The sequence below is a fragment of the Rhinatrema bivittatum genome, chromosome 10, assembly GCF_901001135.1.
Source record: "Rhinatrema bivittatum chromosome 10, aRhiBiv1.1, whole genome shotgun sequence".
Lineage (NCBI taxonomy): Eukaryota > Metazoa > Chordata > Amphibia > Gymnophiona > Rhinatrematidae > Rhinatrema > Rhinatrema bivittatum.
Window position 1 is genome coordinate 127,983,558 of NC_042624.1, and position 15,057 is coordinate 127,998,614.

Sequence of the window (15,057 nt, forward strand, 5' to 3'; positions counted from 1 at the left end):
TCTTTCGGATAATAGAAAGACTAGGGGGCACTCCATGAAGTTAGCATGGGGCACATTTAAAACTAATCGGAGAAAGTTCTTTTTTTACTCAACGCACAATTAAACTCTGGAATTTGTTGCCAGAGGATGTGGTTAGTGCAGTTAGTATAGCTGTGTTTAAAAAAGGATTGGATAAGTTCTTGGAGGAGAAGTCCATTACCTGCTATTAAGTTCACTTAGAGAATAGCCACTGCCATTAGCAATGGTTACATGGAATCGACTTAGTTTTTGGGTACTTGCCAGGTTCTTATGGCCTGGATTGGCCACTGTTGGAAACAGGATGCTGGGCTTGATGGACCCTTGGTCTGACCCAGTGTGGCATGTTCTTCTTATGTTCTTATGAAGTGTCCCTGTTTTCTGTGAGGCAAAGTTAGGTTCCTTACTCCACTCTGGGTTTTCTTTTTACTATTGGGAACCAAAACGTTGATAGACCCAAGAAAGGAGTGAAACTGGAATATAATGAGGACTCATACTTTGGGTCTATAGATTCCCAAGAGAGATGTAGTGGTTGAAAGGCAGTTAGAGTTTTGAAAGAGAGCGAGTTCCTCCAGTAGGAAGGGCCAACTCTTCCATGGTTAGGTCTTTTCCATAAAAAGGATCTTCTTTCTTAATTTCTCACACCCCATGGATTTTGTATTTGATGGAGGATAGCAGGAGAAAGCTGAAGATCTACTTTTGCTCAGCATCAGAAACTTTCTAAAGCCTTTTCCCTATATAAGGCAGTTAAGATTTTAACGGATCTGGATTGGGTATCTCCAGCATGATGATGTGTGTCCCATCACCAAAACAGACTACCAATCTAGTGAGAGAAGGCACAGCCTTACAAGGAATTGGAAGTTTGTGTCCGTTCTCAAGCAGGCACTGAAGCTGCTAATGTGGCCCTTCAAATAGCAGCCTGTAGCTATTTTATAGCCAACTTGGGCTTGTCTCAGTGCCTGTAGGAAAGGGGCTCTGTTTTTCAATAGTGAGAGTTTGAATGATGGAGCCTGGTGCTGCAGATATGACTGCTTGTTTTCTTAATTATTTACCTTGTGGTGCTACAGAAGAAGGAAGGAGTTTTGCCTTGTTCTGGACTTAATAAAGCATGTCACCAGTTTGCTTAGGGTGTTAGATTTCCGCAAGAGATTGTTGTAGTCTGTCTTAATGGCAGTGCAACAGAGAGCGTATTTAACATCTTTAGACTTTATGGAGGTGTATCTCCACTTTTCTATTGGGATTTATTTGTATTCTGCTGTGTTGGAAGAGCATTTTCAGTTTCAGGCTCAGTACTTTTGGTTAGCCACTCTACCTCAGATCTTTTTAGTAGTGGTGATGGTGGCAGCCAAACTGTTTGAAAGAGGGTATCTTGGTACACCTGTGTTTGGTTTTCTGGCTGATTAGAGCAAATCGGTACTGGAGTGTTCAGTGGTCACCAAAAAGATGCAACAGCTATTATAAAGACTTCAATTAAATAATGTTTAAAAAAAAAAAGTTTGCTACTATCACAAACTTTACAATGCTTGAGATATCCGTTCGACATGAAGATGGATTGTATATGTTTGAATCAGATTTTAGACGCAGGCTCCGTGTGCTGGGGTTGTCGAGAGTGCCAACAGTGTGGGTTTATTTGCAGCTCTTAAATCCATGGCAACAGCGCTGGCTTTTTTTCCCCTAGGTGTAGGCTCATATGCATCCCCTTCAGAAAGCCTTGTTTTCCAGATGGGATCCTCAGCTGCAAAATTATTCTGCCCATTTTCCCAATGTTGGAGCAGGTCATAGAGAGTTTTGGTTTGGAGAACAGGTTCCAAGATTTTGCTCAAAGGGGTAGATTTAGTGGCTCCAACCTGAGTAGCGATGACCATGGCCACCAGTCTGTGTTTGGGGAGCACATTGTCTGGATCAGGTTGTTTGGGACTTGTTGTGGGCAAGGCAATCATCCATCCATCGGAAACATCCATTTTTTGCCTCCCTTCTGAAAGGTCGGGCAGGGGTAATATGTTGCTCACTGCCATGGTAGTAGCACATATGGATCGCCAGCAGCATACCAGGAGTCCATCTCAGAGGAGTTAGATTTGTTTTCTAAGCTGGGCAGACAAAGGATGATCCTGCTTTTACCATTGCAGGAGTGGAAAGCATTCTGGCAAATTTTCTCAGCAGAAAAGTGTTTGATCCCAGGAAATGGTCATAGTGGCAGGTAGTATTGGCCTTGATGGGAAGGCAGCTGAGAAACACCATAGATGTACCTGCTAGCGACTGGTGCAGTTGTAATAATATGCTTCTGCAGCAAAAAGAAGCACTTGGGGTCATCCAAGATGCTTTCGCCTTGGGAAGGCTGTGATATTTTATGCGTTCCCTCCAATTCATTCCTAGGGCTTTTGATTATTCAGGGTCTGATTATTCTTGTGGCTCCTAACTGACCAAGGCTTGTAATATTTGGAACTCGTCAGACTGTTGGATGAACTTTCATTACGTAGCCCCGAGGACAAAGACCTTCTCTTGCAGATACTGCTTCATCATGAGAACTCGGGGTGTCTTCTGTTTTGTGGTTTGTTCTTTGGAAGGGTTTGCTTAATAAGGACATTTATTCTCAAGCATTGGATGAACATGCTTTTGTATGCCAGGAAATCTCCTAGTCCTTTGGTTATGGGAGGACTGGAAGTTTTTTTGTTTTGTATAAGGGTGCTTGTAATGATAGTTGGAGCCCAGGGGAACCTTTGTGTTGTATGTTCTTGAATAGTGCAGAATGACCTTTCTAAGAGATTAGCTCTAAAAACCCTTTGCAGGTTCAGACTGTGGCTGTTGATGTTATAGGGGCCAAGTATTTGGTAGCTCTGTCCTCTCTTCTGGATGTCTCCAGTTCCTGAGAGGAGTTCAGCTCTTTAAGTCTCTGGTAAAGGACCCCATTCCATCTTGGGACTTGAGTTGCTGCGGGTTTTTTTTGGCAGCTTCGCAGTTTATTTGAGGCTTTTGACATTTGAAGGTGCTATATCTGGCAGTTGTTTAGCCAGGAGAATCTCGAAGTGGCAGTCTCTCTTGTAGAAAGCTCTTCATTTTTCAAGATGTGGAAGGATTCCGTATGGACCCTTCCTTCTCCTTATTAATCCAAATTAGATGGTCTGTTTGCGGACCTCCTATAAACGATTAAGTGATACTGTGTTAAGCTTCATTCCTTGGATGTGCGTAGAGATACTTATTATGGTATTGAAAGTCTCATTTGACCTTGGTAGTCTGATCTTTTTGTGGTGTTCAGAGGAGTGTGTTGGAGTGCAGTGGCATCCAAGGCTTCGTTTTGCAAATTTGGTCCTTGTGGTGGCTTAGAATAATGGGGCTAAGCTTTTGCTCAGGTCAGTTGGGAAGCATTCAGCTAGAACTCAAGCAGCTTCTTGGGTAAATCTACGTCTGGTCTCTCCACAGGAAATTTGTAAGGCAGCAACAAGGTCGTCTTTTACAGGCCTTTTCCAGATACTATCATCTGGGTGTAAAGTGAGGAAGGAGGTCTCTTTGGCTGAAGAGGTCTTGGGCTGCAGAAGTTTTACGAGCGGGTTTGGCAATTTCCCGCCCAGTGTAGGTGTAGATTGGTTACATTCCATTTGTCTGGACTGGTGGTCTTGGATGATGAGGAAGGAGAAATTTAATCTTACCTGACAATTTCCTTTCCATGAATCCAGTCAGACCAATTCCAAACCTTCCCTTGTTTGTCAAACACAGTTCTTTTTTAGTGATCAATACACTGGAAGATACATTGCTGTTCCCGTTGTGACAGTTATATATGATTTGTTTTATTCCTTGATGTTTGTTATATACTGGATAGCCCTTTGGTTATAGGGGATGCTACAAATTAAGTTAAGAAATTATTACAAGTAACACTGGCAAGTGGAGGTCAGCACAGATGCAAATAAGAGGTGACATCATAAATGCGTAAAAGGGTGTAATATCTCCATCTGCTGGTCATTGGGCATCACACATTTGTCTGGACTGATCTGACTGAATTCAAGGAAAGGAAATTGTCAGGTAAGATTAAATTTCTCCTTGCTAGGAAATATAGAGTAGCGTGGCTTCCATAAGTGGATCATAAAAGGCAGTCATGTGATAGGGTGATCAGAAGTTGACAAACAGTATAATTTGATGGCAAATAATATGATAGGAAACCTCTAAAAAGAAAGAGCAATACCTGCATTTCCAGCAGAGAAGGATGCCTCCTCAGTAATAACACACAAGTTTTATACAAATTGTTTTTTTAATCTTAGCACAGGTGTCAAATCTTAGCACAGGTGTCAATTCTGTAAAAATAGGAACGAGCAAGCTGCAATTTCAGGGCACTCTACCTAAACTGAATTCAATCCAATTAAATATTAAAGCACAAAAATATCACATGTTCGCTCATAAAAATTCCTTCTATGTGTTTATTTACTATAAATGTACTAAATAAACATAAAGATATGAAAATACACACAATGTTGGGGTGTCAGTATGTGTCATGTTACAGTTTGGATCCTGACTTTCTCTATTTTAATGATTTATAAGAGAAATCCCATGGGTTATTCTATTAGCTTCTGATCAGCATAAGATATTTAATTGCTCAAATGAGGTGTTTTTTGTCTATGGAAGTTAATTGGCAGGAAACTGGACTTTAAATTTACCAAGTATTCTGCTCTGTGTTCAGAATGTCTAATGCAAAACAATTTTCTTGTTTTCTTTCCTTGTTAGATGTTTCTCTTCGGCTTCAGCTGTTGTCGATGGTTTGGTTCTGGTTTTGGGAAACCTTCTGTTTGCATACTGCGCTTCTGCAGCTCGAGGAGCGAAGGCAATCCACCACGCTATGATGTGATCGTTGTGGGAGGAGGACATGCTGGGACAGAGGCGGCAGCAGCTGCATCTCGGATTGGCGCACACACTCTGCTTATCACACACAAAATTGAAACAATAGGTATTGTATGTCTTGAAATCGAAATAAAGTCTAGGTTAAACCTGCCATGGTTTGCATTCAAAAACCAAAGAGGAGGAATGTTGGTTCTTTTGTAATTTGAAGGTGTCTGAGGCTTGGTCTTTTTTCCCAGCAGTGTTCTCTCCTCCCCAGAGAAGGGTGCCTTACTGACAAAACACTATCTCTCACCCACCCTAGCTCATCTTTTGATTTATAGCAGGTGACATTTTCACGCTAAAAAAAAAAAAAGTTAGCCTTTTAACTTAAATTCAGATATTCCTCAGGCCTTATCAATAGTTTAATCATTCCTTTGTAGGCCACTACCAGAAAAATAGTGAATACACTAATACATCTAAAAGACCCTGATTGTGTGCATTCATACTCTGATAGTAATGCAAACTTAATTATGAACTGAACAAATTTAAGATGAAGGCAGTAGTCCAGCAACAAGAGGGGGGCCTCCCAGTCTTTTGCATCTAATGTCACGTATATGATTTTTTGCCTGCTGATGAGAAGTTGTATGTGTGCAACCAGTGCAAAGAGCTCAGAAAATGAGTCTGATCTCTGGAAGCTAGAGTGCCAGACTTGGAGGAGCTGAGGCAAACAGAGAGGTATATAAATGAGACTTTTAGGACCAAGTAGCCAGGTCCCAACTCCAGTCTGGCAGTCCTGGTGCTGCCTTGGAGGAGGAAGGTCTCCTGGTCTGAGAGCATCAACCTAGTGCAGCAGGAAATGATCCTGTAGCAAGGACCTGCTCTCCAGGTGGTGCATTATCCTCTTGCCCCAAGGATGCATCTCCCAGGGCCACTGCCTGGGAGGGAAGGTTAGGTCGGCCTTCATAGTTGGTGATTCGATTATTAGAAATGTAGACAGCCGGGTGGCTGGTGGGCATGAGGATCGCCTGGTAACATTCCTATCTGGTGTGAAAGTGGTGGACCTCGCACGTCACGTTCTTCCCGTTTTCTTCGTCAGATCCCCCTTCACAGTCTGTGCCTCCTCGGTGTGGTAGGTTGTTCTTTTTGCCTTTTTCCAATTTTGCGGTCGATCCCTGACTTCTCACCTCATGGTGACCACCAGTCATCGACCGCATGCTGTGTGTTTTTTCATTAAACATAAGACCCTGAACAATATAACATGTAACCAAATCTAAATAATCAAAGACCTGTTATATGGATGTCAATTCATGTGTGTTTTTTCATGGCATCTACGGTTTTCAACACTGCCCCCAGTGCCTGGAGACATTGTCTATCACAGATCCACATGAGGTTTGTATCCTCTGCCTGGGGCCTTGCACAATGTCCATGGGTGCCATCTGTGTGACCAGATGACCCCTAAAGGCCGTCGGGTGCGCCTTGATAAGATGGAAAAACATTTCAGGGCCCCAAAATCCGCACCATCTACTTTTGTGTCGGCTCCATTGACGCCGAGAGATCACGGTGATACTCTTAACTCTCTGCCCCTTGCTGTTCCTCTTGCCAGTACTTCCAAGGATTGCAGGAATGGTGATAGATCCTTGGTGATTTCACCGCTCTCCCGGACATCAGGATCTTCTGCTTCCTCGGTGCTGGGGAAAGACTGGGCCAAGCACAGAGGGAGATCCCACAAACATAGCCACTGGTCGCTGTCGACACACAGCTCCGGTTCTGGGGCAGCACTGGTGGCTGCCGGACCACCACCAAAGTGACACCGGCCATCGGAGGCCCCATCCTCCGATGCCTCCAGTAGTCCTAGGCGTTCCCCACCGACACCGTTGCTGGGTACCATGCTGCCTCGGAGACTCGAGGAAGAGCTGGTGACACCTCATCCCCCTCCCCTCAGTCCTGACCACTCCAGACTTTCAGGAGGAGTTGGACCACAGGGTGCAGTCCATGGTGCTTAAAGCTCTCTAGAGCATTGAACTGCCGGTGCGAACGGCCCCCATACCGGTGCCCAAGCCCCCGCCATCAAAGCTAGCACTCCTGCTAGAGCGTCTGGACGTCCTTCTGGGTGCCCTTCTGATGCAGCCAGTGTCCGAGGGGCCCTCTGTTCCCCGACGGTGGAGAGCATCGGTGGCCGGAGCGATCCTAGTTCTCGGGTCCGAGGAGGAGGAAGATGCAGCTGGTATCGTGTTCCCTAGGCCACAGTTCTCAGAGCCCCTGCTGGGTCCTTCTGGCTTCCAGCCCCCTCAATGCCAGAGGAACCTTCGATTCCCACGGTGCCCTCAAGGCCTCCAAAACTATCAGAACCCAGGGATGATGACCCTCATGGGCCCATATACATTTTAAAACAGCTGACAAATAGAACATCCAATAATTAAACTCATATTACAATTTTTCAAATTTACAAGATACCAAAAATATATTTCAAAACAGCGGACACATCAAATAACACTCAATTGAAACTAATATGGATAAAAAAAAATCCCCTGCTCTCCATACCTGGGAACCTTTGTTTTCCAGTCACCCTGATATTGTTGTGGATTAGTAGTGGAGGAGGGACACACAACCTATTCTCTTTCATATACACCTACTTGTTATTTCTCTCTCTCACATATTCACTTTCATGTGCATTCTCTCTCACACACTCACTGGCTCTCTCTTGCACACTCACTCGCGCTCGCTCTCTCTTACATGCTCAGGGTTCAGGATCTATGTGTTCACGCACAGCTCAGAGAGAACAGCGATTAGAGTGTCTTTTTTTTTTTTTTTTTTAATTTAACTTATTGAACTTTTCAAATACTTTACAGGGTAAGAGATACAGAAAACTTATAAGAATCAAAGATTCTAAGAATAATGAATTATAATGTGTTTCTTATTTATCTTCATTCATAATGCAAAGTAAATTAGAGACTTACAGTATAATTTACTGGAGCAGTTCATAAGGAAATAATAAAACCATTACACTTGGTTGTCTATACTTCATCTTATTTCTAAATATATCCCAGTTACCATAAGGAGTTTTAGGAGTGGGAATCCAGGTAACCTCTTAACTGTTCCGGATGATTAAAAATATATCTAGAATTTTGGTAAATAATTAAACAACGACAGGGGTATCTGAGTATAAACCTTGCCCCTTTTTCCAGGACTTCTGATCTCATAGAAATAAATTTTTTCTGACGTAATTGTGTAGAGCGGGCAATATCTGGAAAGATTTTAATACTTTGACCATAAAACATTTGCTTTTGATTTCTAAAAAATAACCTCAATACTGAGTCTCTTTCCATTAGAAAAGCAAAATGGACAATCAAGGTGGCCCTGGATGTAATATCCACTTCAAAAGATTTCTCCAGTATGTCAGTTAAGTTTAGATTTGGTTCTAGTTCTTCCTCCAAACCTCGTGTTATTTCTTCTGTTTGTTTTTGGGGAAGGTAAATCCTTGATATAGCTGGTATGGCAGAGTCGGAATATTTCAAAATATTCATTAAATAACTTTGAAATAAGTCGTTCGGAGAGATTAGATTTATCTTTGGAAAATTTAGTATCCTAAGATTCTGATTTTCAAGATATTCAAGTCTATCTGCACACAGCTTTTCTGGAGGGGGCAAGCCTCCAGCCCTCTCCTCCCCAGCATCCACCTCTCCCCTCAACCCCTGTCTCTCTCCACCCTTGCTCCCTTCTGCCTACCCCATTGCCCCTCCTTTCCCCACTTCTCCAATCCTTCCTCCCTTCCTGCTCCTTTCCCCTGCTCCTACCCTCATCTCTTGCTCTTTCTTCTCCTGCTGCCACCACCTCTACCCCTTAGGGAACAGCCACTGCTATTAATTGCATCAGTAGCACGGGATCTTCTTAGTGTTTGGGTACTTGCCAGGTTCTTGTGGCCTGGATTGGCCTCTGTTGGAAACAGGATGCTGGGCTTGATGGACCCTTGCTCTGACCCAGCATGGCAATTTCTTATGTTCTTATGATCTGATCAGATTAGATTGAACCTTCTCATTTTGCTCTAACTTCTCTTCTACTGTTTTAACAGTTATTTCCAATTTCTCCACCTTTTGCCCCACTACTAAATTTTGTTGTAAAGCATCCTGTATTTTATTAGATAAAATATTAATTGACATTTACATCTGAATAATCATATTACTGCTATACAAGAACACAAAGGCTTTTCAGGGTTACAGCTCATTAATGTTTTGTGTTTTTTTTAATTTTATTTTTATTGAATTTTAATCAAATATACAGAACATTTCTGGAACAAATGTTCTGTACATTTGATTACAATTCAATAAAAATAAAATTAAAAAAAACAAAAACATTAATGAGCTGTAACCCTGAAAAGCCTTTGTGTTCTTGTATAGCAGGGTCCTGGTAGATTGTATCCATCAATATGATCCCTTAGAGATGGAAATGAGATCCTTGTCTTCTCTTCAGGCCAGATGTCATGTAATCCATCATTTGGAGGCATTGGGAAAGGACATTTGATGAGAGAAGTGGATGCCCTGGATGGACTCTGTGCTCGGATCTGCGATAAGTCTGGGATCCATTACAAGGTACTGAATCGGTGTAAAGGGCCAGCGGTCTGGGGACTCAGAGCACAGATTGACCGCAAACTCTACAAAGAGAACATGCAGGTGAGGATTCATGAGGACAATGTCAGAAACGCCAACAGAATCTTTATTCCCATTGAGAAATAGAAAAGGAAGAGAGCCCTTCCCACCCCCAGTTTCATGCATTGCCCCTGCAGCCCTATACATTGCTCACTCTGCAGAGCAGCTCATAGTAATCTGTAACATATAATGAATCTTCCACCGTAGCTGAAGACTGCAGTTTCATATTTGACTTCTTTCAGAATTCTGGGTGAATACCATCAGGTTTTGGTAATTTGTTGTTATTAAGCCTGTTCCACTACAACCTCCAGTTTAATAGAGATTTGCTTCAGTTCTTCTGGCTCATCACCTTGAAAGAGTAGAGGAGTAGCCTAGTGATTAGAGCAGTGGGAAGCCAGGGTTCAAATCCCACTGCTGCTCTTTGTGACCTTGGGCAAATCACTTTACCTTCCATTGCCTCAGATACAGACTTAGAAGATAACTTTAAAAGATGCGCGGGGTGTGTGCAAATCTACTCCACTGTTTTATAATCTGTGCGTATACAATGTACGCAGCCTATCAAATGCACACAAATATCCTCTGAAACAAGCGCTCGCATGTAAAAAAAAATACAAAACAGAAAAAACTGTGACTATATTATTGCACTTATCCGGATAAGTTCTGTTCCCTGTACATACCCGGATCAATCCAGACAGTGGGTTGAGCCTCCTGTCCAGCAGATGGAGACAGAGAAAAGCTGAAAGGGTCTCCTACATCAGGACAGTGCTCACCCTGCAGCCCTTCAGTATTTCTCTGTCTCCAGCAGATGCAGATGGAACCTGTGGTTCCCCTCTAGTCAGCTATATTGTCTGGGAAAGGCTATTTCCTCCCTCTTTCTGTCTTATTTCGGATCAAGCAAGTACTTATTATACTTAATTTTCTTATTTAAGTTTGAAAAAAAAAACGCTTGAAGTTTTAATTACGCTTAGGGAGCAACAGTGTTTGCCCCTTGCTCTTACTGGGTGGCTAAGGAGGCTTTACCCCTTGAGATCTTCAGCCTAGGACCCTCCCCGGTGACCTGCCTGGCTAGGGGTGACACTGCTGGTCCAGTCCCTCCCCTGCGCAGACTCAGAGAAGTAGCATGCCTCGGGTCTGCTGACAGAGAGATTTCATTCCTCTGCTGCTTAATTTTTTTTTTTTTTGAGTTTTAACAGAGTTCTCAATCGGGGGGCGGAGCAGGTAGCTGATTTTTTTTTTCTTCCCTGCTCTCAGCCGGGCACCGGCGATTCCTGCTGTTTTGTATGCGGCGGTTCTGCCCCCCCCCCCCCCTTCATACAGGCCTCGAATCGGCCTTCTGCATCGCGTGTGGGAAGCCTACCTTGAGGTGCTCACGTTGCTTGATCAGCGGGGAAGGCTCCTCTGCGCCGGAGAAATCAGCTGTTCCCTGTACGTACCCGGATCAGTCCAGGACAGCTGGGTTTTGCAAGTCAGAAACTCTGGCTACATTCTATGCAAGCTCTCACATACCTGTAAGGAGGCCCAGGAAATCTTCGCTTTGTTTGGCCCTACCTATGTGTGTGAACAAACATTGTCATTTATGAAATGCAACAAATCTCGCTACAGACCCGTATCTCAGCTCAGTATTGCGTATTTCAACAACAAACCTGATGCCAGAGTGAAGAGGGGCGACCGACTTCATTGTTCACACTCGGCAAAGAAGTAAAGATGACATCCTTCACTACTGTAATAGCTACGCTTTAGCTTAGTTTATATTTCTTGCATTTTTCACATTTCTTTATGGATTCCCCACCTTGAGAGAATTATTGTAGCTGTATATCTTTCAACAGTTAATAAAGAATAATGGCATTAAAAATAAAAAAGAGTGAAATGACCTGTGTTTATTCCTAGTTGTGAGTCTCAAGGTCAAGGACCTCTAAGGGTTCTTTCCTGGTTCTTTCTCTTGCATCATAATTTTTCAATGTCTTGTAACTCGCATGTCATATCTCTGCCAGCAGATTCTCATGCCTCTTGGTTCTGTAAGCATGGTGATGGTGAATATTGAACTTTTCTCAGATCTTTCGACAGCTCTGTACAGGGAAAGACACGCATCCTAGCCGCCCCTTTATAGTAGGAGAGCACACTGCCTTCATCCAGTTTCTGCAATCCCTATCCCCAATAAGGTTTTTAGGGGTGCTCCTCTTTACATACATAATTGAATAAATAGCTCAACAAAGCATTTACAAACATTAACTATGAGATATTCATTTAGAGCAGATTTGAAGTTGCTATGATTAGAAAATGTCTTCAGATTGAGGGAAAGGTCATTACAAAAGACCTTTTATGAAAGTATGGGTTTCTTTTAAGACCACTAAGTTCCTCTCAATCAGCTGATGGCGATTGGGTGAAAATTGGATAAGTGGTTTCTTATCGTGATTGTATTTCCTGTTGGGAGGCTGCCTACACAGGACACATCATGCTGTTTATTTCTTAACAGAGAGAAATCCTGAGCACACCCCATCTTACAATCCAAGAGGGATCTGTGGAAGATCTTCTCATAACAGAGCCAGAACAGCAGCATCCTGGAAAATACAGAGTGAATGGAGTCATTCTTGGTATGCGTTCTTGATTAAAACCTGTAGTCCACTTGGTTTAGTGCTTGATGAATGTTACTTAAAATAAGGCATTAATCACCTCTTTTGCCCTCTAATTCTCTTTATCTTATCAGTCCCTTTATTCTCTGTATAAAATATCACTCTGTCAGCCTCTGTGTACTAGTACAATGCCATGTCCTCTCACTCCATCTCTGCATATTAATATAATCCTGTGATCTCTAACCTCAGCATTGTATTGGCAAACTATTGCTCCCTTACATTCTCAGCCTCTTCATATTAGTATCTGTTTTACGTAGGGGATGGAAGCAAAGTGCATGCTGGGAGTGTTGTCCTGACCAATGGCACATTTCTTCGTGGGATGATTGGAATCGGACTGGAGTTGCTTCCAGCTGGACGCTTGGGAGATCAACCCTCTGTTGGCCTTGCTCAGACCCTAGAAAACCTGGGGTTTGCTGTAGGCAGACTGAAAACTGGAACTCCCCCCCGAATTGCAAAAGGTTCTGTGGATTTTCCTGTTCTGGAGAAGCACACCGCTGACAATTCACCCATGCCATTCAGCTTTCTCAGTGATTCTGTCTGGATCCAGGTATAAAAGTCTTAACACAAGATACTGTTGTAAATCATCAATCTGGGAGAGGTGGAAGCTCATATGGGTATAGATAGGAGGAAAGAGTTGAAGAGGATTCTTAACTTCTGAGGATTTCAGGGGGCTCCCAAATTTAAGATGTTAATACAGTGCGAAGGATCTGTCTGATATGCTAGAACCTGTATATATAATGGCACCATTCAACATTTGGAAAACTCAGGGCCATGTTTAGGTCAGTGGAGAAAAAATGCGCGTGTGGATTATTTTATCAAATCTATGCTTGTACTTTTTTTTTTTTTGAATTTGACAATTTTTATTCATATCCTTAGTATAACAAATAACCATAACAGCAGCTGAGAAAGCAGACAGTAAACATTCCTCTGCTTGTACTTTTAAAGCAAAATTCTACTAGCACTAGAAGAAGCAGGTAGACGGATGGGCCGACTAGATGGGCCATACAGTGTTTTTCTGCCGTCATATTTCTATGTTTCACATGCTTTATACCTCCAGCAGTTTACAAAGTGAAAGTCCTTGTAAACGTTCTCTCTGAAAAGCACAGGTAGAAATGCATCCAGTCTTTCCACTAAGTACATCTTCAATATTTTTGGAGGTTAGGACTGAGACCAATCCATATTTTATCATTTTCAAACACTAGGACTCCATGAAATTAGAAATCAGCAAATTTAAAATACTTCATAGGAAGTTTTTTTTCCACTCTATACATAATCAAGCTATGGAATCTTTTGCCAGAGGATGTAGTCAACACAACTGACATACAGGTCTATCCAGTACCGAGCGGTAGGAAGAGCTGCGTTAGTGCCCGGCGCACCCGCGGTTGCCGCACGCACAGTGCAGCTCACCTACCGCTCGATCCTGAACTATAATTTCATGTAAATGTAAACCGCGTCTAAGAAGGGTCCGTGAAGCGTTAGGCCCGCGCAACCCATTTTACTGTATAGAGCGCCTATACATTATCCTGGGTGCGCGGGCCTAACGCTTCACGCCACGCTGGTATCTGTCATTTGAAATGACAGATACCAGGAAGTCGGGACTGCCAGTCCCCCCTCCCCTCCTCCCGAAGCAGGGCGCGAAAAGCAGCCTTGCTCCGGGAGGAGGGAAGAAGGGGCTGGCAGTACGAAGCGGCGAAGCGACTTACTTTTTGCACCCCCCTCCGGACATCGGACGACCTCTCCTGCCTCCAGCTGCTCGCGAAGATGGACGCCTGCACGGGGGAAAGCGGCCCCTGTGCGTGCAATTGGCCGCTCAAGATGTGACGTCACGACGTTTGGCGTCACGGCATATGACGTCACGTCTTGAGCGGCCAATTGCATGCACAGGGGCCGCTTTCCCCCGTGCAGGCGTCCATCTTCGCTGGGAGGCAGGGGAGCCACGATCCGTTCCTGCTGATGGCCGGACGGCTGCAAAAAAAAAGTAAGTCGCGCAGCGGGAGGCAGGAGAGGTCGGATGTCCGGAGGGAGCTGCAAAAAGTAAGTTGCTTCGCCGCTTCACACTGTCAGTGTCTCTTCTCCCCTCCTCCCGGAGCAGGGCGCGAAAAGCAGCCTTGCTCCTGGAGGAGGGAAGAAGAGACACTGACAGTGTGAAGCGGCGAAGCAACTTACTTTTTGCTTTTACGTTTTTTTCTTCTTTTTTTTTGCTTCGGGAGGAGGAGAGAGGACTGGGGCTGCCCCGGGGACCGGCACCCATGGACGCGGCCAGGGCAGGAGAGCGGGGGCTGGGGGAAAGCTTGCCGCCTACCCTTACCCCTGCCTCTACCGCAGGGGTCAGGGTAGGCGGTAAGTTAGCAGGTTAAACGCGCGACAAAACGGCAGGGAAAGATAGCGATAGTCGGGGCGCGGGTTACGGGATGCTAGGGAATAGCTAATTCGCTCGTTTGCATGCAATATACATGCCGCGTGCGGAAGGGGTTGCCCGGGGATTTTAGGACGCGGTAGGAGTAGGTTAAAGGGGATTCGGGATCGCAGGAAGGGCTAACGCGGGTTAGGAGTGGGTAAACGCGGCCGTACTTTACTGGATAGACCCGATAATGGGGCTCAAAAGACAGTGTTATGAGTTCCTGAAGAAAAGTCCATAAACAATTATCAGCCAAGTAGACTTGAGAAAACCAGCGCTTATCCCTGAGAATGAGATACAAGTAATAGATCTACTTCCGAGGATCTGATGGGCTCAATGGACCTTGGTCTGACCCAGTATGGTGATACTTATGTTACCTGTGCTGGCTCAAAGCATGAACATCTTCCTCTCTGTCTTGTGCTGGACTCTGAAGAGTTGCGATGCAGTTTTTCTCTCCGATGTTAATGACTATTATGTCGCTCATTTTCCTTATCTCAAGTTATGGTAGTAGACTGTTTCTATCTTATACCAATCAGTTTAAAAAAATTATAAATATATATATGAAAGA

General features: G+C 43.9%; 1 protein-coding gene across 2 annotated transcripts in view; it reads left to right on the plus strand.

Annotated features, from left to right (window-relative positions):
* Positions 1-15,057, plus strand: part of LOC115100021 (protein MTO1 homolog, mitochondrial-like) — an 86,380-nt gene that overhangs the window by 4,311 nt on the left and 67,012 nt on the right. For both annotated transcript variants that reach the window (XM_029618154.1, XM_029618155.1), the window contains exons 2-5: positions 4,726-4,945; positions 9,286-9,485; positions 11,935-12,052; positions 12,349-12,638. In XM_029618154.1, the coding sequence (XP_029474014.1) occupies positions 4,726-4,945; positions 9,286-9,485; positions 11,935-12,052; positions 12,349-12,638 (828 nt within the window). The remainder of the gene's footprint in view (positions 1-4,725; positions 4,946-9,285; positions 9,486-11,934; positions 12,053-12,348; positions 12,639-15,057) is intronic.